The sequence below is a fragment of the Rhipicephalus microplus genome, chromosome 1 (assembly GCF_043290135.1).
Source record: "Rhipicephalus microplus isolate Deutch F79 chromosome 1, USDA_Rmic, whole genome shotgun sequence".
Classification (NCBI taxonomy): domain Eukaryota; kingdom Metazoa; phylum Arthropoda; class Arachnida; order Ixodida; family Ixodidae; genus Rhipicephalus; species Rhipicephalus microplus.
In genome coordinates, this window is record NC_134700.1 from 301,892,836 (window position 1) to 301,919,505 (window position 26,670).

The following is a 26,670-nucleotide window of genomic DNA, read 5'->3' on the forward strand; positions in this document are numbered from 1 at the left end:
ATTATACATTTTTAAAAGCTATTTTTTTTAAGATCTACAAACTTGAAACCATATGAATTCATTCTTCATTAGACATGCATTTCAAATAAAAAATATCTTCCTTGAAACAAAAATATTTGTCTTTTTATAGCATCTGCAATTTTCGAAAATGACAGGTGACGAAATTGGTGCCTCCGTGTTGGTGAAGTTTGATTTTTTTTTTTTTCATAAGTTATGCCGTTAATCATAAAACGAAGTTGACTTTCGGGCTACCTGGTGGGAGGTGCACGAAATATAAAATACTAAATGAAATCTAAAATATCAACTTTTGGACCCGTGTCGATCTCTCGTGGAATCACCCTACTGAAATGAATACAAATGCCAGCCTATTTAATCGAAATGTCACTTAACTTAATCCATGCATGCTTTACTTACGTGCTTTGTGAGCTAAAGGAGAGCCAAATTTCGTGCAAATGTTAAGGGATGATACCAATTCATACTGTTATTTAGACATGTGGGACCAACTAGTTTTGTGCTAACATAATATCATGAGTAAACTACGTTTTTTTTTTTTTTTTTGATGGAGCAGCTAAGAAAATTTCTCACCAGAAGTGTATGCAGCTGAGGTTTGTGACGGGAAAACAGACGTGGCTCTTGACGACAGATCTGCAGAGCCTGCGAGGCCTGTAAGTGACATTCAGGTGCAACAAGCTCGGTTATCAATAAATTCAGTTCATTTTTTTCAAAACGAAAGGTTGACTGGGTTTGAGCATATCAGATACATGATTGAAGGCACTTGTACAGCATCCTGATGAAAAAACAAAGAAATTATTGGAAAGAGAACAGAACGCACCTCCTGAATGGCGAGTGTCTTATTTCCCATGACCAAGCGGCACATGGCAATGTGTTCCAGGAGCAGCAATTGGAATGAGTGCAGGATTGGGTTGCTGTCGACAACTAGACATGATATCAAATGTACCAAAGCGCAGTGAAAACGGTGTTTTGCACATACAAGAAGCAAAGCTTCAGCATCTTTTGTAACAACTGAGCACAATGTACATGACACCGTATTATTGCAAAAATTCTTCCAGGCGAATGCCTGTTCAAATTGACCTTCTACCCACTTGTTAAAAATAAGTTAGTTCAGCACTATAGCATTCCATCATGCACATTCTTTGAAAAGTGAGATAAAAATTTTCACTTTTCCAAAAACAATTTGAGATGCAACGCTCTTTGTATGTGTGAAAAACCCTTCAAATACAGTAAAAGAAACTAGACTGAACAAATGATAATAATAAACCACGTCAAAAGTAGGTCTAGAATAAATCTGGGAATGGCAATAACCTTACAATCGGCCAATCTTATTGCAGGCATTCTACATCAAATGAGAAATTTTTTCTTCTTTTAAACACTCGCACCAAATAAACACAAGCATAAATAAGTTACGAAGCAGTTTGAAGGAGCTGATTGACCTCAAATACTTATTTTATATACCTGAAAAAGAAAAGTGCAACGTTTGTAATGAACTTACACAAACAAGAATCATCAACTTCTCTTTTTTTGAACCCATCTCATGATTTCATACAAAGCGCAAAAGTTATCAAAACAGGCTTATTGAGAGTTGTGAATAAATATAAGGTTTCTAAATGCTTAGAAGTACCAGAAAATCAGTTGAAACATTAAAATGTAGAATGTATGATTATAAGGAACCGTACCATAAGCTATATGTCACAATACTTATTATTGCTCTAATTTTTTTTTCGTTCTTCCTTTTATTTTGTCACTGGGCCTCAGGAATGCAAGCAAGCATACAGTGTACACACTGCTGAATTCTAAATTACTCCTTTATTAGTACTGTACAAGTACGGTAAGCCGTACTCACTTTTAAGCTTCTCGATTTGCATAAGAGCCTTATCAGTGTATTTGTGCGCTTTGTCCATATAGCCAGCCTGCATTGAATGTAGTACTGTCACCTGGAAAGGGGCACGCATCCGTCACAGTTAAATGGCAACGTAAATGAAAGAATGAATAGCAAAACAATAATGCAGGCTAATCAATTACTCAAATCATTCCAATAGTTCACAGCATTAATTATTCAACAAGCTGAACACAAAGTTCACAATGGCATAAGTGTGAACCGAGGAGCATGACAATAATGGCATTCGCATTAAAAAAGAGAGAGAAATGGGAAATTAAGTATCCTGCCGCAACCTTATCCAATGGCCACATAAGCACTACACAGTGACGGAAGGCCAATACTAATCAAAGCAGCTTTCCTCTACAATATTACGTTCAAAAATGAAGCCACAGCACAGTAAATAGTACTGCCATATTTGCAAAGACACAACAAAGTGGGCACGCTAGGCAAAAAGCCAGGACCATCAGTTACAATACCTACAGCTTGTTTCTAAGCCACTGGATGAGCCCATACAAGTTTGTTGAGCTCCTGCAAATTTTTAACTAGGGGTGTGTGAATATCAAATTTTTCAAATACAAATCGAATACATAGTTTCAAATGTGAATCAAATATTTCATAATGAAAAGATGCACCTTTATCCCCAGTAATTTTCCCTTTATCACATATTTTGTTTAAAACAGTACATTTGTTAGCTATGCGAGTCTGTCACTGCCACACACAAAAAAAAAATTCAACTATCTGTACTTACGAGGAAGCATAAGACTGCACTAAATAATTGAGCCTGTGATGTATCAGGTTTAATTCACATGGTGAATAAATTTTTTGTATTTTCTTTAAGTGGCTGCACTTAATTGCAAAAAGAAAAGCTTTTGTACATGTCGTGATGATTAGCGAGTACAAGGCCGCAGGTTTGATTCCTGCTATGACAGCTGCATTCTGATGAGGTGAAATGAAACAGTATAGGCCCTTGTACTCAAATCTAAAAGTATAGGCCCTTGTACTCAAATCTAAGTGATTATTCTTAGATTCTATGATTATTCTTAAAATCTATGTTCACCGGGTGTGAATTGTTGCTTGCACGAAGTGCCACTGGGCACTGGAGCAGACTTGTCAGGTCTCGACGCAAAGGTTTTCATATCTGCGATGTGGTGTGGGCACAGCTGAGTTTTCCCGAAAAAGGATCTTGCAGCAAGTACGCGAGCGGAGTTCAAGTTCTCTCCACTGGGTGGTTGCGGAGCGTGGTTGCGGTTTAGGACAAGATCACCGACCTTAAATGAAAGGTGGCAATGTTTCCGGTTGTACTATGCCTTCTGCTCAGCCTTGGCTGCTGCCAAACTCTGCTTTACTCTACTGAGAGCTCGGCAAAGCCTGTCCCGAAGTATTGAGGCGTAAGCAGAACAGTCTACCGGTTAAACAGCTAAACGCCTCTTACTGCTCAGGTCTCCATTGCCACTCAGCCGATTTACCCAAGCATTTGGTCAAGGGTGCCTGCACTCGGGCACCTCACGGAATGAACAACTGGTAAAAATTGGCCATTCCGAGAAAGTGGCGCAGGTCGCGTGCGTCCTTGAGCGCAAGGAAATCGAGGGTTGCTCGAAGTTTCTCCTGGCCTCGCTCAATGGAGCCTTCGCCCAGCGTAAAGCCAAGTAACTGAACTCAGGTCTGCACTAGTTGAGCCTTCGTGGAATTTAACCTGATCCCGGTGGCTCACCCCCTTTCAAGCACACCGGCAATGTGGGCCAAGCGTTCTTCGAATGCTCGTGAATAAATCACGATGTCGTCAAGGTAGCACATGCAGTAAGACCACTTTGCTTCCTTGAGGACGCGGTCCATGAGTCTGAAAAGTTGCAGGAGCATTGCAAACACCAAAGGGCATATGAGTTAACTCAAATAACCCTCTGTGGAAGGTGAACACGGTCTTGCACAGGTCACGCTCATTCATCCGGACCTGTAGGTTTGGAGGCATCTAATGTGGTGAAGTACTGCGCAGTGCTGAAGATTCCTACCATGGAGCTGATCGTGGCGAGCGGGTAGGCATCCTTAAGAGTCACTCCATTCAGACAGCGGTAGTCTCTGCACAGACGATGACTGTCATCTTTCTTAGGCACCAACACAATTGGAGACGCACAGGTGCTGGACGAACAGCGAACAATGCCAGCTGAGAGCATTTTGTCCAGCAAGCCGTCAATTACCTGCCTCTTGGCCAGGCTGACAGGCCTGGGGTTACACTTTAAAAGAAGCGCGTCACCCGTTTCGATCGAATGGCTCCCCAAATTGGTACAGCCTGGTTGATCCGTGAAGAGCTTATCGATTTCACATAACAGTGCCGACAGAGGAGCCTTCTTTCCATCATCCAACTAAGTCGCACAGGCGATCAAACGATGCGGAGCCTCTACGTGTCGTGTCGCTCGGAGTCGACGAGTGCATAGTGCAGGGGCCTGTCCCCAAAGTTTGCACGCAACACGGTTTCAACGTATCTACTGCACAGGCAACAAAAACACTGGTGGGCTGATAAACGGCTCTAGCTCAAAAAAAGATCTATCGCAATAGCCTCCCCCATTCGCAATGTCCACTAGAATACCGGTTCTTAGGAGAAAGTCACGACCAAAAATCCGAGGAACACTGAGCCCTGGAAGATGAACGAAACGCGTGCATCTCATTCGGCCTCCCCATCTCACAGTCAACCTCGCGGTTCCCGCCGACAGGGCCACACCTTTCGCAAGAGGGAATGTCGTTCGGCTATACAACAAGCACACCGAATGTTTCTGCAAGTGGGACAACACCGATTTGCTAAGCAACAAAGCGCTTGTGCCAGTGTCCAGCAGCGCCGAGAATTCGCGGCCGGCATTGGTGACCAAAATAAACACCGTGTGTGCGCCAGCAAGACTGCTTGCCCGGTACGCAGAGGTAATAAGCAAGGGTTCGGCCGAGCGTGCCTTTATGAATGGCCCGTGCTCTTGTTTTTCTGCCTCAAAGGAGGCATAAATACGGTGGACTCCCTTGCTATGTGCCCTCATTGACGGCAGCGGAAGCAGGGCACTCCCTAGCGGTCCCTTTCCCGAGAGAGAGCAGCTTCAAGCTGCAGGGGTCGATTCGCCGCATGATCAAAAGAACCGCTTTAACGAACGTCACCACCGGTGATGCGCTGGGTCAGATTTCGTCCCTGTTCGCGCGTGTTGAGTTGCGATGCGTCCCAGACTGTGCGCCTTCTGTACGTGTAAGGATCTAAAGCCCGATCGCTTATCTCCTAAATGCGCCCGCCTGCAACGGTAGCCGCAAAGACTGCTCTACCAGGCTGTTGCCGTTGGGTGGGGAAAGAACATGGCCTCTACCCACGCGCAGCGCAGTTCAAGGGCCTCGCTGGATGACGGTGGCAGGCAATAGGTGCGTGCGGCGAGAATTTCACCTTGAATGCGCTTTGCCTCGATGGCCAACTCCTCCAAATCACGAAAGCGACTGCTGCACAGGCACGCCGAAAAGGTCGGGCGTGCCTGCCTGATCACCCGCTTGACGCGCTCCTCGTTCGAGGCTCTGGGCTCAGCAATAGAGAAAAGGTCCTCCACCGTGCGTGTGTACTCCTGAAGAAACTCATCAGGAGATTGTGTGCGGAGCTCGAGCTCGCACTGTATCCTACTCTCGTAGTCAGCGGGTAAAAATTCGCACAGGAAGGTCGCGCGGAACTCATCAAGTCTTGCTGCTCGGTTGCTGAAAAGTCAATACCACCTAGGCGCCGTGTCAGTCAGTGCAGCCGGGACTACGCATTCGAGCACTTCCTGGTCGTCAAGACCCATGACTCTCTGATAACGTGCGAGGGAGTCCAGGTAATCTCTTACACTTTGCAGATCACTATACCTGCTGTAGGTAGGAACGGCCAACATGACAGCGGGATGAGGGCGTTTCAGAATGTCGAAAGCATTTGGATTGCCCCCGTGAGTGCCTGAATCATTTGGGCGGAATTTTTCGGCACCGTCTGTGCGCCCTCTTCAAAGTAAACACTTGGTGCATTAGCAGTGCGGGCGAGCGATGGGGAACTGTCTCTCAGCTCGATAAGTAGCGCAGTTACAAAAAGAATAACGGCCGTTGCGCCATTGTCGTCGGGAGGCGCCTGTTTCCATTCACAGCTGCCTCTTGGGGCAGCTTCACGTGAAATTGTAAGGCCGCTTGCGGCACAGGCGTATGCATGACGGGCAGCTCGCGGCATAGGCGCGTGCATTAAGTGAGCCTGGCTGCTAGGTTGCGTAGCAGCCAGCGGGCGAAATTCGGCACAGGCTGAAGCCTCGTTTCCAAACTGCGCCCCGGAAGCTCTACTGGGAGCCGATTGGGAGTGCTGTGACATGGAGCTGCCATGCATTCTAAAGGGAGCAGTGGCAGTCCAATTAGCCTGTGCGCACTGTTCGGGTTGGGCTATGGAGCCGGACCCAAAACACGCTACCTCTCCAGTGCGAGCTATTACGTAGCACCTCACGCCATCCCGACTTCAGCTTGTGACGGGTGAGGGCGCTGGATTGTGATGCTCAAGAGGGGCACTGGCCCTCTTCTCGAGCAATGCGGTATCTGCTAGAAGCGTCAGCAAACAAAACTCGTACGCAGCAGACATAATGCGGATAACACGGTGAGCCAGATTCGCAAAAGCGGGCTGACTTGGCTAAGTCTAATCAAAGGCTTAATGATCCTTTGATACCGCATAGGGCGATAGTGTGGTGATCTCGTGACTCACTGTGACAGAAGATCACGGCGAGTTGAAGCTTAGCGAGCCACAAGGTCACGTCTCCGTCACCTGCTCACATGTAGCACACCGTTTCGCGCGCGCTAGACTAACAAAGCGTTTAGAGCGACACAGCAGAACAGACAGTGTTCGATTGACAGCAACACACCAACACTTTATTGCCTTTGGTGGCCCTCCAAACAACAGTACAACGTCCGCTCCCGGGATGCGGGGAGAAAAGGCTCCCACACGCGGTCATTTAAAATAAAGGGGAGACCGCGAGCCCATCGCAGTTGGCAATGGCGAGCTTTGACACCCCGGTCGGAAAAAGGTCCCTTGCGACTATGCTGCGCACTCTCAGGATGGCCACTGGACCTGGTCGTGAGAATTGGGGCATACCTCATACGCATAGGCCTCCGGTAAGTGGGGCTTGACGTGGTATGACCACTTCAAGCACTAAGCACCACTGTTTGGCTTAGCGTACTATACCGAAGCTAACACTCAGGTAAACACGCCCCCCGGGGATGCTTAGGCCCTCAGGCAGGCTACAATCCCGCGATTCCCAAAGGGGACGCGGACAAAAGAAAACCACGTGCTTACCAGGCGAGGGCCAATAGAGAAGAGATCCTTCCTGACGCGCACGTGACTTGGCCTCACTGAATTTTGTCGCCCCCAAGAACAGGCGCTGCGCCTGAGCGTGGCGCCATCTATAGCCACCCGCTATTACCAGAGCACGGAAAAGGAGCGGCCGTACAGCGGAATAGCCGGTGAAATGGTGGTGGGCGCACCACAATGTTCAGAACCCTTGAGAACAAGAGTTATGATATGTTGAACATTCACGAGAAAAATCCCAGCTTGAATTGAGTCACACCAAAATTCAATGTGGTATAACTTTAGCGCAAATAAAGATAGAGCATCCATTTTTGGTGCACTGCGCACAATTGTGATTCCAGATTATTGTGACACGCTGATTAACTTTCTAGCTTTTTCAGTTAAAAAAAAAAAGAAGTTGCTTCCTAAAAGGCACATAAAATAATATTCAAAAAAGAATGTGTGTTGTATCTATTGGAAAATATTTGCATATTTGAAATCAGCACAAAAACATACATAAACTCACTGAGTTCTATTCATTCCAATCAATAAACAATAATATTAATTGTAACATTCCAAAACCACCACACCGCCCCAGTTCGACATTCTCAGATGACGCATGCACAGGGGTGAAACAGCCGAAATAGAATTAAGAGCAATCTTTAGAGCTACGCCTATCCAGGGCAGTCGCTTTGCCAAACGCCCAAGATAAGCATTGGTGCCGGATTCATACCCCGGACCAGGATGAATTTTTCAACAACTAAAAGGCTTTTCTTTCTGAGAAATCCATATGGATTTCCTTGTGGCTTTGTGGTACAAACGGGTAGTTGTCTTCTTTCCCTTTATTAACCTTTCCGCCACTTTGCGGGTTTTCGCAAGGTGGCGCCATACTTGTGTTCATGTGTTACGAGTTGTCAATGAATTCGCCCTTATGCTGTCAATTGCTAACTTCCTGCTTAGGTCAATTGGCAGAGCGACCATCCCAAATAGACGTTGGTCCCGGGTTTGAACCACGAATCCGGACAAATTTTTGTCAACTAAAAGGCTTTTCTTTCTGAGAAGTCAATATTGATTTTCTAGTGGCTTCGTGCTACAAACGGGTTGTTGTCTTCTTCCCCTTTATTAAACACTGATAAAGTCTAAATTAGCATTTGCCACACCTGTCTAGCTTTTTTGACAAGCTCTGAGAATTCAAATGTGGACCTGCTACGCTGGTGACCTTGAGATTCGGGAGATATGTAAAACTGGGGAGTAGGCAGAAAAAAAAAACTGGCTAGCAGTTTTGTATAATTTTTTTAAGGCTGAAAAAATGTCATACACTGCTCCAAACCCTTGCCAGTAACTTTTGAGACATCAGCATACCTGCCAAGTTCAAGAATTCTGAATCCGGGAGATTTCCGCAACGGGAGGGGGGGAGGGCACAAAATAAAACAAGAACATATAAACAAAAAACATCCTGAAAAACAAAAAAAACGGTGGGAGTGGGGTCTCAATTGCAAGTGCCAACATCAGCGTTGCGATCTCATAGTGGCTAGGAGTGGGCGAACACACGAGGGTAGAGTTTTTCACTAAGGTGAGAGTCTCAAAACATCAACACAACTAGCAGAATCTATTTCAGTCAAAACAACTCGCGTGTGTCTTCCTGGGACACACGTAAACGGACGGGATGGTGCAGCTGGCTGCGGCAAAAGCGCGGCTCAAAGCCTTTGCTCACTACTACATTTTTTTTTATAGGAACGCCAAAACACGCATGGCCCCTTCTTATTGTGATAGCAATTATATGGACAGTCCAGGCTGTTTTATTTTTTTTTTCTTGTCCCCACCACGGCCGTCCTTCACAGTATATGTATACGTATTTATATATATATGAACACTCAAAGAAAAAAAAGTCGTCCGCGCTCGGCGCGCTTATCTCTCACGTGTACTTTCCCCGTGGATGGCAGGGGGGGGGGGGGGGGGTTTGATGCTTATGTGCGCACGCTTATCCTTTGGTGGGGGAATCGTGTGCCTTTGGCTTTAACTGAAACAAACGAAAGCGTTAGTTGCCGGGCCCACAAAGACCACTTTGGTCTCTGCACAGGCCCCTTTTGAGAAAACAGCGCGCTTTTCATACACAGCGAGGTATAACAACGGTTAGATTGTACTCATCTGTACCTGTGATTACGTATCGTGCATCGTTTTTATTTAAACGGCGCGTTACGTGTTGAGCAGTAAACGTTGCTAGTTCGCTCACGTCCTGCGAGTATCACTTTCGTGCGTCATTTGTGTGTGAGCCGTGCGCTGCACGTTTCGATCTGCTTGCCGCTCTCAGCGTTACATTTCAAGTTCTTGCTGTCACATTTATTGCTTCGCCCTTGCGGCGAAACTAAGTTTTTTATTTCTTATGTATTTACTGCCTTTAACCTGCCGCTGCATGCATTTGGAGCTCGTAGATCGCTATCGCGTTGCTGCGACCGCGGTTTTGTGTGTGGTGGCTGCGGCAAACCGTAGTTCATTTTACAATCCCCAAGTTCTTGGCTGCACAAGCGCCTTTAAAACTAAGTCATTTTATGCCATCTACAATAGCCTCTGCTGCAGTTTTGTACGCAGAGTTTGCGGAAAGCAGCGTTGCTTTGACTGCTTGAGCGCACACTTTCGGGGTTCTGTCAGTTACGCTATCACCATACAAAATCATGTCAAGAGCGATTGCCGTTTCGTCCACAGCGGTTGTGGCAAGGACAATCGCATGTACTGTAAAAGATAGTGTGTGCGCCGGTCGCACGGATACTTCCTTAGCTCTGAGTACGCTGCTATCAACCTTCGTTCGATGGTTTCCGTACTAAATTTCGTATCACCCGTCGCGATTAGGAAATGTGTTTGGAACATTCGAATTGAGGCCCAATGAACACAGTAAAATTTGGCTAGCAAATTTTAAGAATTCGTGTCTGCCACAGTTTATTATCTGCCATGGTTATTCGTATCTGCCACAGTTATTAGATTATACGGTACGTTTACATGAACGCCTCTTATATTCATTTATAATAAAACGACGTAGGTTCGAAAAGACTGGAGTGGATTGAGCTGCTTTTTTGCCAATGGGGCCAGATCACGCACAGGAATTTCGATTTCTGGGAGATTTTCATGACAACCGTACAACCGAAAAAAAGCGGTCAAAATCCGGGTGTCTCCTGGCCGATCCGGAAGACTTGGCAGGTATGCGTCAGGGTTCCTATCAGTACTGACAATTAACTGGCATACACACGTACGAGTAACTGAACAAACTGTGCTGTGTCACCGTGACTAGTATTTATAGCCCCCTTCCAAATGTTCAAAAGCTTTTTCCAAACCACAGGCATACTGCGGTGAAGGTGGCTTAAGCGGCATTCTGCAAGAGTTGAAAGGCCGAGAAATTTCCGAACCATACAGCTCTGTCCTCTTTTTTCCCGCGATGGGTTCAGGTTTAGAGCACAACTTCAGAGCTTGCTTGGAAGGTGGGTTTCACTAGACAAAGTAACAACGGCATGCACCCGCTGGCCCTGTAGCACGACGCACCGATATCTTTAGCCATTGCTATGGCAACAAACGTGGTCGCCGGTAACGAAACCACAGAACACTGGTGTTCACAGCATGTTGAGTTTGATCGCGCACATTAACAGCGGCATATCCTCCCAACTTTAGTTTCTAACATGCCATAGCAGTGTTTGCTGACTAGGAAATTTATGTTTCCGGCGAAGTGTTGCTGGCTACTGCAGCGCATTTTTGTCTTGAAGTTATCCCATCCCACCAATAGATAACGGCTGGAATCAGTGGACTGATTGGCGCATGGCATTGTTACTTTATCTGGTCGATAGCATTTTGGGAGTGTCCATGGTGTAGGGTGTGTCTACGCGCCTGGATCCCTAGATTATAATTTATGACGCAAACTACAGGTGACCTACATAGCCCCCATTTCTTGCTGAAACTAGTGCAACTGAGAAAATGTTGAGGCTGGTTAAGCTTTTTGCCGTAGGGTGGCGCAATTTAGGCCAATTTCATGGTTTTGGCAAAGCTCGGCAGGATGTGGGGAATTGCATCAAATTGGCCGAACTGGCGCAGCTGTTGCACCCCTGCGTGCAGCATACAGTGTTCATAGAACTAACCACACAAGTAGCAAGGAAAGCACACCACGGAACGCCACCCTGAACGTGCCACCATGCTACAGCACGGCACCAGCACGAGACTTGATGGTGGGAAACAAAGAGAACCGTCGAAGTTCAAAATAGTGAGCAAGGAACATTTTTGCCAACCATTTAGTTTTTAATTAATGGCCACAGGTCCACCTTAAATAAATGCTTCTTCATAGTAGCAGGCACAGTATAAATTGGTAACAATACGATTATGAGAGGCGCCGTAGTGGAAGGCTCCGGAAATTCCGACCACCTGGGATTCTTTAATGTGCACCTAAATCTAACCACAAGGGCCTCAAGCATCTTCACGGTCAACAAAAATGCAGTCACCACAGTCGGGATTCGATTCCGCAACCTGCACGTCAGCAGCCGAGTGCCTTAGCCACTAGACTACTATGGTGAATGGTTTTCATTACAAAAAAAACCTTTTCACTCAAATGAATAAATAAACTTTTTTTAAGAGCAGTGTCCTCCCTAAAGAATGCTTCCTACAAAATCAAAAGTAGTAGTTACGGGACAGAAAGACCACTGACCAAGTATACTAGCACACACATGTGCTCCTTGGGCATCCAGTGAAACATGTCGCCAGGATTTGATGGCACAGTCTCCTCATCCGAGTGCAATGATGTGATAGTCTGAATGCCTTGCTGAAGCTGTTTCAGGCAAGGTTTTACACTTTTCACCTGTGAACAATACCAACTGTCATTTAATGGTTCACAATAAATAATGGTTTAAAAAAATCACAAGTGTTGGTTTTGCTTGAACACATCTTGTACCGTCATCAAGCACAGGGGTGCCACAGCCGAAATACAATTTGGAGCAGTTTTCGTAGCAGTAAAGGCTGTTTCACATGCCGCAATTACAGCGAAAAAAAATTGTTCTGTTCGCTCCATTCGCGCTGTTCACAACCGCTGCTAATGGCGGTTTCGTTTCACATGGACCGCGAAAGGTCCGCGATTTTCGCTCTTTGACTGAAGCGGCAAATTTTTGCCACCGCTCATTGTGACAGACACGAATGTAACGTAATAATATGAGCAATATGATATCATGAAGTTACCGTGAACGATAACAAAGGGCCTGCTTGTTTCGTCATTTAATAACACTTTCCAATCTGAATTATTTTTAAAATGCACAGCATCGGTCATTACCAAAACAAACACGTCGACTCTATTCCGATGGCTTGGCCGGAGCAGCCCTATTTCGACAGGTCCCAACCAAAAATTGCTCCTGCCACTGCAATTAGAGCAAAAATTTCCAACATGTTGGAAGCTCGCCGCGGACCGCTGCGGCGGGAGCGAACTGCCCTTTTTTTCGCTGCGAACGAATTCGCACACTGAAAATCGCTACTTTTTGTGTCACGTGAAATGGCCTTAATATACTACTTTTGGAGCCCTAAAATTCAATTTTGAGCATGTTACGGCTAAAGAAACATTCATTTTTTATCACGAAAGACTCAATTTGGAGCAGTATGAAAACGACGGCTTACATTTAGAAAAAAATTTGAAACCATTCAACCTACCTAAACCATGCTGAGAGAATATGAACACTGCTTGTTGAACAAAAGTAGTATGTTGAACTACCCCACACAGTAAACAATGATTAAGTCCACATTAGTATTTGCCATGTCTGTCCAATCCTTTGACAGACTCTGAGGACTCAAATATAAATCTGCCAAGCTGACGATCTTGCGATTCGGGACATTCGTAAAACTGAGAAATAAGAGCAGCAAAAAAAGAAAAAGAAAGAAAAAAACTGGTGCAGAGTTTATTTTTTTTAGGGCTCCAGAAACGTCATACAGTGCTCAAAATGATTGCCAGTAACTTTTTTTTTTAGACGTCAGCAATTATATTAGTACTCACAATTAGGCGGCGTACACATGCGTGAGTAACTGAACAAACTGCTATTTTCTGCGAATAGTGCTAACAGCCCCTCCAAAATCTTGCTTTTCCGCAGGCCACAGAAGCTTAAGTGGGGTTCTGCGTTGGTTAGAACAAGGCCAAGAAATTTTCAAACCCCTACACCTCCCTCCGCCCATTTTTTTTTTTTTTTTTTTTTTTTTGCACGATGGCTTTAAGTTTAGGGCCCAACTCTCGGTTCGTTTGAAAGGCACGCTTGACTAGATAAAGTAACAACGACACGCGCCCGTCGGCCTGGCGACCGCAACAGATATAGCAAGTGCCGTTGCTATGGCAACAAACGTAGTCACCGGCAATGCTGGCGTTCCCAGCACGTCACATTCGTTCCTGCACACAGTGGCATACGCTACCAGCTTTAGTTCCTAACATGTCATAGCTGCATTTGCAGACTAGGAAATTCATACTTTCCACGAAGTGTTGCTGGCTACAGCAACGAAATTCGTCCCGCCGGTAGATATGCTGCGCTCAGCAGCGCGATGGGCGTGCGGCATTGTTACTTTATCTGGTTGATCGCATTTCGCCAGTATGATCTGCGCACCTGGATCCCTGGACTGATTGATTGATGGTGCAAATTACTAGTGGCCTCCATTTCTGACTGAATAATGCGTAACTGAGAAAATTTTGAGACTGGTCAGGCATTTTGGCGCAGCGTGGCACAATTTGGCGATAGGTCATGGTTTTGGCGCAGCTTAGCAGACAAATGGAGAATTGTATCGAATTGGCGCAATTCACCTCTGCGAGAAGACTCAAATAGGAGACAAGTTTGTATTTGTCAGCATTTTCTAGCCACCAGATTACCAGTGCCTATCGCAAAATTGTTTTGTTCTGATATTACATTTGTATTTCTATGGTTCAGCAAACTATACACAAGCATTGATGAACCCCGGAGGAATAAACTAACAAATGTATGATATTCACATCATCGCACCATAACGTGCTTTTAAAGAAAAACACATCTTTTACTGCTACCCATATGCAATAATGCATGGCATGATTGTTTCACAGTCATTACACATGAAGTATCTACACTGCAACAGTGAGGTGGTGATGAAAGCAACGTACCTGCCCCGCAGACAGGTAGTGACAGACCTGCAAGACGAGGAAAAACACCTTGAGTGCTTCCTTGTGCTGGGTGGAGCCCTGCCATGCTTCCACAAGCTGTCCAGCCTGACTGAGCACCTGATGCACTTCAGCCAGCTTGCGATCCACCATCAGCAGCTAATGTCATGCAAAGAAAAAAGCAGCTTTTCATATTACAGACCTCTGAGGCATGGGCACAGCCATGTATCCCGGCCACACCTCGAAAACTTCACATCGCTTATTCTTTATCAATGTTAGGGAAAGATCTGTGCTCCGATTTTAGGCACTAAGTAAAAGCTTACCTACCCTCTTATTAGAAGCTGGCCTTCTACGTGCTGGATGCACAACTTTCACGCTTCAGTTTAGATTGAATCAATGAAGTCTCTGTACATTACGCAGATATTTTTGTACACTTGTGGTCAGGTGCATCACACTGTGATTGGCCCTTCCCAGCATTTCATAGGCACTGTCAAATGAGATGCAGACAATGGCAAGCATTAGCAATGTATAGTGTGCACAGTCCAGTCATCGCAATTGACAGGCACACAGCACTGCGCATGTCCATAGTGATGACTGGAGAGCACACACCATACCATTGCTGATGCTTGCCTCTGTTCACATTTAACTCGACACCGAGAGTACATTCACTCTTGCTCACGGGATACTGCGGAACGAAGCTCCAATGACGTGTTAGCAATGCTCCCACATTCAATAATCCTGTATGAGTTATAAGATTATGCAACATTTATGTAGCATTCCTACAGGTTTATACGAGACTGCTCTGATTGAATATGGTGCCACAAAGCTTGTAAGTTTCTTCAACATAGTAAATGCCAGAATACAGAAAAGTTAAACCTACTGTGTTTAAACACCATCATACCACTGCACACGGTAAGCACCACAGCATTCATTGAATATAATGGGACATGGTAAGGTAAACTGGTTGCCATGATTTCGGCTTTATATCTTAAGAACTGTTCCACATTTTATTGTGAAAATTTACATGTTCGGTAAGAAAATTTTTGGCCTTCACTCTGTGAAAAAATGTCTGCCCCTTGTGATGTCCCGTTGGCACCTAATGTGTATTTGTCGGATGTAAGTTGCAAAACTCATAGCTGGGCTTTTCAGTCTTGTAGGAAAGAACGAATGTATGCCTGGAATCTTTTACAAGGACCTAGATTGGCAATAGATCGCAGCATGAAGCAGTGGGAGACGCAATATCCCTCACATAACCCATGCTATATACACAGATGACATCACCATATGATGCCCTGGAGGGAGTTAAAGCAGGCCCTTCAAACTGCTCTCGATACCACGGAAGCCTACCTACAAAACACTCGACTGCGACTGTCGCCCACGAAATTAATATTACTACTGTACCGAAAATCTCGCCAAGGTGTTCATAATTTAACGCCCTTATAAAAGCTAACCATAGCAATACAAGCCAAAGACAGGCAACGAATATCTCACGTTGACTCCATAAACATCCTCGGCCTCCCAGTCGAGGCCACCGGCTGCCATTCACGAATGATAACACACACCACATCTAAAATGGAAAACATGCTCCGTCTCATTCAGCGATTCTCGGGTCGCAGACGAGGCCTCGGAGGGGACAATCTTTTGCACATACACCGTGCGTTCCTAATGAGCCACATCAATTACGTCCCCTTTGCCAACAATTGGACAAAAGTGGAAAAGACGAAACTAAACACACTTATTCGCAAAAGCATTACGCAAGTCTTTGGTTTACCTCAAAACATGAGTACTTCCCGTCTCGACCAACTAAGTATGCACAATCACATCGATGAAGACACCGAGGACCAGACCACAGCCCAAGTGCTCCGCCTCTCTTCCTCCAAGGCAGGCAGCCAATTTCTAAGCGTGGCTGGCATATCCCCACACCCCTATTTTGAACGCACACCAACTCTCCTGAGAGCTGTCCCACCTACACACATATTAACCCCATTCGTACAATATGTCCACCCGCAACGCAAAAAAAGTAGACGCCTGGCCCGCGCTCGCTTGATCCTCGACCGTACCGGCGCAAATCACAACTCAACATATTTGTCAATGCGGCGCAATACAGCGACTTCTACACCTTTGCACTCACAGTAGTAGATAGCCACAGAGCCCTATGCGCAGCCACCTCGGTTAGGCTAGCAACGAGCGCAACAAACAAGTAGGTTGCTATAGCTTTAGCGATGATCAACCCCTCACACGCCAGCGTCTTCCCAGACTGTTGCGCCATCATTCGAGCTGACGAAACCGGCAATATCGCCCACCTTTTACAAACACACAAGTACACGGGCTTGCACTAACGCTCTTGGTTCCCTGCCCACATGGACAAAGACGTCCACTCACAGCAACCGCAACCTCAATGAAACTGCTCATGATCGAGCACGCGAATTCCCCCGACGCGACGTTTAATCAGCCACCGAAGAGCTGGGCCCAGACGTACAATATAATGACCCTTTACTCACCTTCCACGAAACCACCTCTCACTACCGAAACAACAGAAGCAAATACTCCTTAGCACATACAAAGCTCGAACGTACGCAAGAGGTAGCCTTTTGCATGCTACAAACGAGATTGTACCAATCACGGGGCCAACTCCACCATTACAAGTCGGAAATAAATCCACAATGCCCAGACTGCACAGGAATTGTGCTGTTCACTTTATCACATATTGTTATTGTAGAAAACTATGCGAATGACGACGAAGAAGCAAGAAACGGCAAGCCACAGCGTTGGTGCACACACGCAACCAGAGCTTGCGCTTGTTTTGTATTTTTGGCCTGTTGACGTTCCTTGCTCTTCTGGCGTTCCTTGGCCTTCCAGTAGGTCTATACGTAAATAAACTCGTGACATCTGGTGGAGGTGTGTGGACTCCCGTACAAACCTGGAACTTCGCTCCCGTAAGCTTCCCCCTCTACGTGACACGAACATGGCCACCGAGCTGCCTCTCCAGGTGGGACCCTCGACCGTCCACGTCACTTGCGGCGCCGTGTATCCTCAACGGGGCCCTCCTATCTTCACGGGCTCCACTGAGTCGGACGTCAAAGATTAGTTGGCGAGGTACGACAAAGTCAGTGCAAGTAACAAATGGGACGACCCAAGTAAGCTGGGCTACATCACATTCTACCTTGCGGACACCACGCAACTGTGGTTTAATAACCACGCAGCTGACATTCCTACGTGGTCTGCATTCAAGACTGCTATCACGGACGTCTTTGGACGACCTGCGGCACACAAGCTTCAAGCCAAGCACCGTTTACGTCACCGTGCGCAGCAACCAGGCGAGACCTACATGGGCTACATTGAAGATGTGTTGCATCTATGCAACCGCGTCAACTTTACCATGCCTGAGGAAGAAAAAATCAGGCACATTTTGAAAGGCATTGACGACGGCACCTTTCAGATGTTGCTTGCGAGAAATCCCCCCCCAATTACTGTGCTCGTTTCTCTCGTCAAGCCCTCACGACGCCAGACACGCTCGCAAGCTTGCACCTAGCTGCCCATCCTGCCGATCAGCAGCCGCTGGTTTCGACAATCAAGGGCTTCGTCCGCGAAAAGGTAGCGCGCCAGCTGTCACTACTGCCACTGACACATGAGCCCGCGCAAGCTTTGGCACCGAACCTCCAACACGCCATTCGAACCCAAGTCGCTGTGGCCCTTCCACCGATGCATCAGCAACCACCTGTCGCTACGCCTCTCACATACGCCGCCGTTGCTGCTCAGCCTACGCAACAGCGTATGCCATATGCTCAACCTGCCACGCTGCCCTATGTCGTGCCGACAACCCCAATTGCTGCGCCGTATCCCTACGCGAGATCTTCCGCTCCATTTTACCGCCGAGCAGACGCTTGGAGGACGCCGGACAATAGGCCCATCTGTTTCGCCTCTGGTATCGCTGGACACGTCGCCCGCCACTGTCGCCGAGATCCCCCTCCAGTTGACACCGTGGGCAGGCCAATTGCGTCGGCTAGGACGCCATCAAGGTACACCACTGACGGTCATCGACACCTCGCAAACCATCGGTCACCAACGCCCCGACGACGCTCCCTGTCACCTATGCGTTGCCGACCTGCTACGGAAGAGGGAAACTGATCACTGCGGCTCCGGAGGCAACAGCTGCATACCATTCGAACTGCTTAAGGCCTCCATCTTTCTCGCCGCAAAACGTTATCGACGTCAATGTTGAGGGGACCGCCGCACAAGCGCTTATCGACACAGGAGCCGCCGTTTCTATTATCTGTGAGACCTTATGCCGCAAGTTCAAAAAGGTGACGACGCCTCTTTCGGGCCTGATGCTCCACACGGCCAACTCGCAGTGCATAGAACCTACAGCTCTGTGCACTGCACGTGTCATTATCCAAGGTGAACTTTATGCCATTGAATTTTTTGGGGTGGCATCATGCTCCCACGAAGTCATTTGCTCCCACGAAGTCATTCTTGGATGGCACTTTCTGTCATCGGGCCATCATAAATTGCTTACGTGCAGAAGTTGCCCTTACACCGCTGCCAAGCTCTTGTTTGGTAGATTCTCTTTCTGAAGCTTACAAACTTGTCGTTGTTGCAGACACAGAAGTAGCACCGAGAACATCCACCCTTCTAACCCTGACCTGTAGGGCCGCTCCTGCCGGAACTGTTTTGTTCACTCCGTCTGACGTGTTTACCCGCCGTAGCCTACACCTGCCCTTTGCCATACTCACCGTGGAATCCGGTGCTACCGCCATGCTCGTTGCGAACTCGCTATCGTCGCCAGTTACCTTACTTCGCGGAGAATATTTGGGTAGCATACAAGACGTTGACCTCTTGTGCCCTCTGGAGTTTGCCGAACAACCACCTCACCTCCAGCTCAATGCCATGCGCCACCTGTGGCCACACTGCTCGCGCCAGACTCATTCCAGCCCTCTGTTGCCGCTGAACTATCGCCGACACAAAGACGCGAACTCTTGTCCCTTCTTCGAAAGTTCCGTTCTGCGTTCGATTGCGCTCAACCATCTTCGGGTCGCACAGCGAACATCACGCACTACATTGACACCGGTACTCATGCTCCCTTATGCCAACTACCATATCAAGTTTCAGCGGAAGAGCGCCATATTATCAACGAACAAGTCGACGATATGCTCAAGTGTGGTGTCATCCAGCCATCGCAGAGCCCTTGGTCGTCCCCTGTTGTACTTGTGCGCAAAAAGGATGGGTATATCCGATTCTGTGTCGACTACCGCCGGCTCAATAAGATAACTCGGAAGGATGTGTACCCATTGCCGCGCATCGACAATGCTCTCGATTGCTTGCAGGGAGGAGAATATTTCTCCTCTTTAGATTTACGCTCAGGATATTGGCAAGTTCCAATGGCTGATCGTGACCGATCGATTGATTGATTGATTGATTTGTGGAGTTTAACGTCCCAAAACCACCATTTGATTATGAGAGATGCCGTAGTGGAGGACTCCGGAAATTTTGACCACCTGGGGTTCTTTAACGTGCACCCAAATCTGAGTACACGGGCCTACAACATTTCCGCCTCCATCGGAAATGCAGCCGCCGCAGCCGGGAATCGAACCCGCGACCTGCGGGTCAGCAGCCATCCTGACCGATCGAAGACTGCATTTGTAACACCTGATGGGCTGTATGAGTTTAACGTCATGCCATTTGGACTCTGCAACGCCCCAGCTACCTTCGAACGAATGATGGACACCATCCTTCGCAGCTACAAGTGAAACACGTGCCTCTGCTACCTAGACGACATCGTCGTTTTTTTCTCGCGACTTTTCGACTCACCTTGTTCATCTTCGTGCTATTCTAACGTGTCTCACCTCTGCTGGCCTTCAACTTAACATCAAGAAGTGCCATTTTGCCGCACGTCAGCTCACTATACTGGGTCACGTCGTCTGCAAAGAGGGTGTTCTCCCGGATCCGGCGAAACTCCGCGCCGTGGCCGACTATCCGAAGCCCAATTCCATCAAGACGCTTCGAAGTTTTACCGGCCTGTGCTCATACTTTCGTCGATTTGTGCGGAACTTCTCTTCCATCATCGCGCCTCTTACCAACCTGTTGACAACTTCCAAAGGCATTTCTGCTTGGTCAAAAGAGTGCGACGAATCCTTCACCGCGCTTCGGCGGTTATTATCATCACCTCCAACACTACGTCATTTTGACCCCGATGCGCCTACGGAGGTCCACACCGACGCCAGTGGTGTCGGTCTTGGTGCTGTATTAGCTCAACGAAAACCAGAATATCAAGAATACGTGGTCGCTTACGCGAGTTGTACCCTCAAGAAAGCCGAGTGTAGTTATTCGGTCACGGAGAAAGAGTGCCTCGCAATGGTCTGGGCTTTGACGAAGTTCCGCCCATACCTTTATGGCCGCCCTTTCAAAGTCGTTACGGGCCACCACGCTCTATGCTGGCTATCATCGCTCAAAGACCCGTCGGGGCGCCTTGGTTGTTGGGGGCTTCGCCTACAGGAATACGACATTCGTGTAGTATACTGATCTGGCCGCAAGCACTCCGACGCTGATACGCTATCCCGCTCGCCACTACCGGCTGACCCAACCTCCTCGTCGCCTTCTTCAGCTGTCATAACACCAATAAACTTCATAAACATGGCATCGGAACAACGCAAAGATGTGTGGATTTCCCAACTCCTCGCCTTGCTGACTGATCCGTCAGCTAATTTGGTCTCAAGAACTATCTGCCGTCAAGCCACACATTTCGCTATTCGAGACGACCTCCTCTATCGGCGGAATTACACGTCTGAAGGTCGGAGGTGGCTGTTAGATACCCAACCACATGCGTTCGGAAATCTGTACAGCTTTCCACAACGACCCGCAAAGCGCTCACGCCGGCGCTCTCAAAACGTACAACCGTCTACGTCAGCGGTACTACTGGCGCGGCATGTACACATTTGTTCGCAAGTACGTACGTGCTTGTACTGCATGCCAGCAATGTAAAGCCCCACCTCAGCGCCCTACCAGTACACTTCAGCCTCTGCCTTGTCCAGCGCGTCCATTTGACCGCGTCGGTATCGACTTATACGGACCACTTCCCACGTCGTCTTCTGGAAATAGGTGGATAATTGTCGGCGTGGACCACCTCACTCGTTACGCGGAGACGGCAGCACTACCCGTAGCAACCGCGAGGGAAGTTGCGTTTTTCATCTTGCGCAACTTCGTTCTTCGCCATGGTGCTCCCTGCGAACTTTTGAGCGACCAGGGGTGTGTTTTTTTGTCTGACGCCATTCAAGCCTTGCTCGCTCAGTGCAACATGGTTCATCGCATGACGACTGCATATCACCCGCAGACGAATGGCCTCACAGAACGATTTAATCGCACTCTCGGTGATATGTTGACGATGTACACAGCTTCAGACCAGACCAATTGGGACACTGTCCTTCCACTCGTCACGTATGCGTATAACACCGCTACGCACGCGACAACAGGGTTTTCCCCTTTTTTTCTGTTGTACGGACGCGAACCATCGTGCACACTGGACACTATCCTCCCATTCACACCCGACTCCTCTGAGTACACTGCAATTTCTGATGTTTCCAGGTACACAGAAGATTGCAGACGATTGGCCCGTTCACTGACAACCGAGGACCAAGACCACCAGAAGCTACAGCATGACACCGACCGACATCTCTCCACTTTCACGACTGGTGCTCTTGTTTGGCTCTGGATTCCACCGAGTACTCCTGGCCTTTCCTCGAAATTACTGGCACGATACCCCAGGCCCTACTGCATTCTCGCCCGTACGTCACCAGTCAATTATGAGATTAAGCCTTTGACACAGTCTCATGACTTACGCCGTCGTGGCAGAGAAATTGTGCATGTGAGTCGCCTGAAGCCGTATTACGACCCCGCTATAGTGACCACGCCTTCAGTCGCCAGGTTGGCTACGCTATTCACCGGGAGTCAATGCAGGAAACAATGCGAACGACGACGAAAAAGCAAGAAACGGCGACCCACAGCGTTGGTGCACACGCGTAACCCGAGCTTGCGCTTTTTTTGTATTTTCGGCCTGTTGACGTTCCTTGCTCTTCTGGCGTTCCTTGGCCTTCCAGTAGGTCTATACGTAAATAAACTACGTGACATTATGAAGATGAAGTAAAGGAAAAGGAAGGACACAAGCAGCTGACAAGCGCGTGAGTGTGCCAATCGGCCATGTGGCTCTTGCCTGTGGTTTTTCCTCTGTAAATGCATTTTGTAAAGAAGTCACCAACCCCATAACATATTGGTGGAGGTGCGGGGTATACATCTTTTCATGTGATCTTGTTAAGGTGGCGATAGTCAACGCAGAAGCGCCAGGTGCCGCCCTTTTTCTTCACAAGGATGACTGGAGGTCCAAGGACTACTTGATGGTTCTATGACACCTTTATTGAGCATTTTGTCAACTTCTGCTTAGATAACTCTGCGCTCAGTGTGGGAGATACGATAGGGGCATCGGCAAATAGGACTAGCGTCACCAGTGTTTATACGGTGCGGAACGGTGGATGTTTGCCCTAGGGGTCTGTCGTCGAAATCAAAAATGTCGGTATATGACGAGAGAAGGCGATGGATGTCGTTGGCTTGCACAGAATTGAGGTCGGGTGCAAGCATCTTCAGGAAACAATTTGGCAGAGAACAGATGCTGTTAGCTACAGGAGACAGAAGTAAATCAATCTCGGTGGTAAGGGCCACTACTTCAAATTCGTCAGCATTAGATAAGCTGGCCAAGAACATGCCACGAGGAAGCACTTGAGGGCACTAGCTGAAATTGAGAAGTGGGAGCGAGGTACAGTTGTCAGTAACAGTCACAAGCGTATAGGGGATGGCAATGTTGCGGCTCAAAAGGTCGTCGGTGATAGAAAGGAGGACATATTGACCATCGGGAACCTGTGGCTGTGCAGTCAAAATGACGTAGGTGGCTGCCTGAGGTGACAGTCGCACATCCTGAAGAGAGCACAGGCACGGCGGGACAGTGTGGTGTTCAGTAACTATCTGAGGCAGTCCTAGGTGAAGGACTCCGAAAGCACAATCGATAAGAGCAGAATGATTCAACAAGAAGTCCAGGCCTAGGATGTCATAAGGGCAGTGGTCAATCACGGCTAAAATGAAAGAAGTAGTGTGGTCCTTTATACTTAAGCGGGCAGTGCACAGACGGAGAACCATTGGCGTGCCGCCATCGGCCACACGGAGCATTTGTGCAGCCGCTGGCGTCAGAACTTTCTTTAAACGTGTGCGTAGACTTGAACTCATGACCGAAATGCTTGCACTGGTGTCTACAAGTGCTTGAACAGTTACGCCGTCTACTTGAACGTCTGTTACACTTCGTTTGGTGGGAATGAAGAGAGGATTTGCTGCCGAAGTCGTCAATGCAGCACCACCTCTGGGGGCCGCATTTCTAAGTTTTCCCGAGACGATGCGGCTGGAAGCCACGGGTGACGAGAAGCGCCGTGGCTGCGGGGAACGGTACGATGGGTGACGTATTTGCAGCAAACGAGACTGGTGCCCACGTGGTGAAAGCGAGCAGCTGTACCAAGTAATCCGAGGATGGTCAATGACATTGGACTCTTTGGCAGGTGAAAAGGTGCGGGCAGTACCGTCGAAACGGGTCATATTGGTCGTTGCACGAGTGGCTGAGGACCATGTGTTGTTGCAGTAATGAGCAATATGTCCAAGGCGGTGGCAGTTGAAACATATAGAGCGGTCATCTCCAGTTCGCCACTCAGCCGGGTTGGGAGTATGTGGAGAAAATCGTCGGTCAGAGGAGGGCATCGTGAAAGGGCATTCGCTGACTCTGGGCGCGGTGACATGGCACACAGAATGCACTCCGATGTTTCTAAGCTCCTGGGGCACGATGGCTTGAACAAGAGCAACAGTAACAGGAGTGGTATGTGGTATCAGTACTGCGCAAACAGAATGCCGAGGAAGCCATTGCTTCCAGTTCGCGACGAACAATGCGTGTCTGGTCTGCCGCCGGCGACAGACGTTGTGGTGTGGATTGGTCCTCGCAAGTCGATGTTGCAGCGGTATTTGGAAGCCGGGAGAATGTTTGCGGGATGCGGAGACTTTTCACTTGCTCAAACTGACGACACTTCTTGATGATTGCGTCCACAGTGCAACAGACCTTGCACATCAGGTGGTTGAACTCATCGTCGGCAATCCCTTTCAAGACATACCCGACCTTGTCACCTTCTGTCATGTCGCTTTCGACCTTTCGGCAGAGGGCCAGCACGTCTTGAACGTGAGCAAGGTATGATTCCGTGGGGGATTGGGCACGGCAGGCCAATTCCTTTTTGGGGGCAATCGTACGACTGGTGGTTTCGCCAAACACCTCTCGCATCTTTTCTTTGCATTGGTCACAGATTGTGAGTTGTTCTTCATGACGTCATTTTACACCACCACGACTGGGACACAACGTTGGCCTATGTGACTTTCGCATATAATTCTTTTCGACATGACACCATGGGATTTTCACCATTTTATCTTTTGTATGGTCGCGACTCCATATTGCCATTTGAAACCACCTTGCCTCTCAAGCCATCTGCTTCCGAGTATGCTCGTGAAGCCATTGATCGGGCTCACATGGGTCGTCAAGTTGCTCAGTCTCGTCTCACCAGGTCAGAGAATATTCAAAAAGCCTGCTACGACCACCGGCATCGTAATATGTTTGCCCCAGGTGACCGCATGCTCTTCTGGTCACTGTCGCTGTTGTTATGCCACAGAAATGGTCCTCGTTCGAAAGCGCTTCTCACGAGATCGAGCGCTGTTCCGGTGAACTGTCTCCCCCCTCCCAGCGCGGCCTTCCATGCAGGAGGTGGCACCGTGCAGTTTTGGGGATATCGTCGCCTCCTCCACCGAGCCACCTTGCAGTTCTGGGTATGGCTGCGTCTCCTCCGCAGAGCCCCGGGAAATGGTCTGAGAGAAGGGACCAAAGATGTTATTTAAGGCCGTGCCGGCCCCATATTTAAGGGATTTTGCCCTAGCCGCCGTCGTGCTGGCCGGCTCTGTATAACAGTGTAGGTTTATAACAGTGTAGGTTTATAACAGTGCGGTTTGTGCATTCTACAAGGCCATTCGTCTGGGGATGATAAGGCGTTGAATGACGAAACTGCGAAGTGCAGAGACGAAGCAATTCCTCTACAGTGTCGGTGACGAACTGGCGACCGCGATCACTGTTGATGACACGAGGTGAACCATGACAAGAACGATAGATCGCAACAGAAAAGAGGCGACGGAATCCGCTGCAGAAGATGATATCGCAGCGGTTTCTGCATATCTGGTAAGGTGATCGACGCAGACTATAATCCAGCAATTGTTGTTGCAAGACCGCGGAAACAGTCCTAGCAGGTCGATACCAACTTGTTTGAAAACTGTTGTGGCCGGGGTTATAGGGTGAAGGAGGCCATGCGGACTTCGTACGTTGCCACAGTAGAAGCGCTCTTGAGTTCGTTGCAACGTGCGGACGTTCCAAAATAGCCAGACGTTGGGTCATCATGTATAAAATGGGGGACGTCGTACCGCAGGCTTTGAGGAACTACTAGCAAATACCCCACACCACTTCCCGAGAAATTGACCATGTACAACAGTCCATCTGGAAGACAAAAGTGACCACCGCCCTTGGGGCTTCCGACACTGGCGAATAAAGAGTCTGAAGTCAAGTCATTGCGCTGTTCCCGCTAAAACGTGATGACATCAGGACTAACGAGCCAGCATAGCGAATGAACGTCTGTTACAATCGTGAAAGGACGCCCATATAGGTAACAACGAAATTTCTGAATAGCAAATACGACTGCCAAGCATTCTTGTTCGGTCACAGTGTAATTTTTTTCGGCCTTGCTGAGAAAATGACTTGTATAGGCAACGACATGTTCTCTGTCATTATGACGCTGAACAAGAATGCCTCAGATGCCAATACCACTTACGTCGCTGTGTACTTCCGTAGGAGCAGATGGGTCAAAATGACGGAGAATTGGCTCTGATGTCAGCAGAAATTTGTGTTGACAGAACGCAGCGTCACATTCAAATGTCCACTCGAATGCACTGTCTTTTCGCCAGAGCCTGGTCGATGGGTACACGATGTCCGCAAATTTAGGCACAAAGCGTCGAAAATAAGAACATAACCCGAGAGAGCTGCGAAGTTCTTTTACAGACGTGGGTCGCTTAAAGGCGCTGACTGCTTCAGTTTTCCTGGGGTCAGGCCTGACCCCATCTTTGTCTACCAAATGGCCAAGGATCAAGGCCTGCCGTTCACCAAACCGACACTTCTTGGAGTTCAAGACCAAGCCAGCCTTTCCCACACAGTTCAGAATGAGGCTCAAACGAACGTTATTTTCTTTGAGTGTGCGG

General features: G+C 48.0%; 1 protein-coding gene across 2 annotated transcripts in view; it reads right to left on the reverse strand.

The window, feature by feature from the left end:
- The window catches only part of Mau2 (Mau2 sister chromatid cohesion factor), a 162,110-nt gene that overhangs the window by 83,713 nt on the left and 51,727 nt on the right, over window positions 1-26,670 (reverse strand). For both annotated transcript variants that reach the window (XM_075865679.1, XM_037412234.2), the window contains 5 exons: window positions 14,317-14,472; window positions 11,872-12,021; window positions 1,862-1,952; window positions 833-936; window positions 586-663 (listed from right to left, as the gene is read on the reverse strand). In XM_075865679.1, coding sequence (XP_075721794.1) covers window positions 586-663; window positions 833-936; window positions 1,862-1,952; window positions 11,872-12,021; window positions 14,317-14,472 — 579 coding nt within the window. The remainder of the gene's footprint in view (window positions 1-585; window positions 664-832; window positions 937-1,861; window positions 1,953-11,871; window positions 12,022-14,316; window positions 14,473-26,670) is intronic.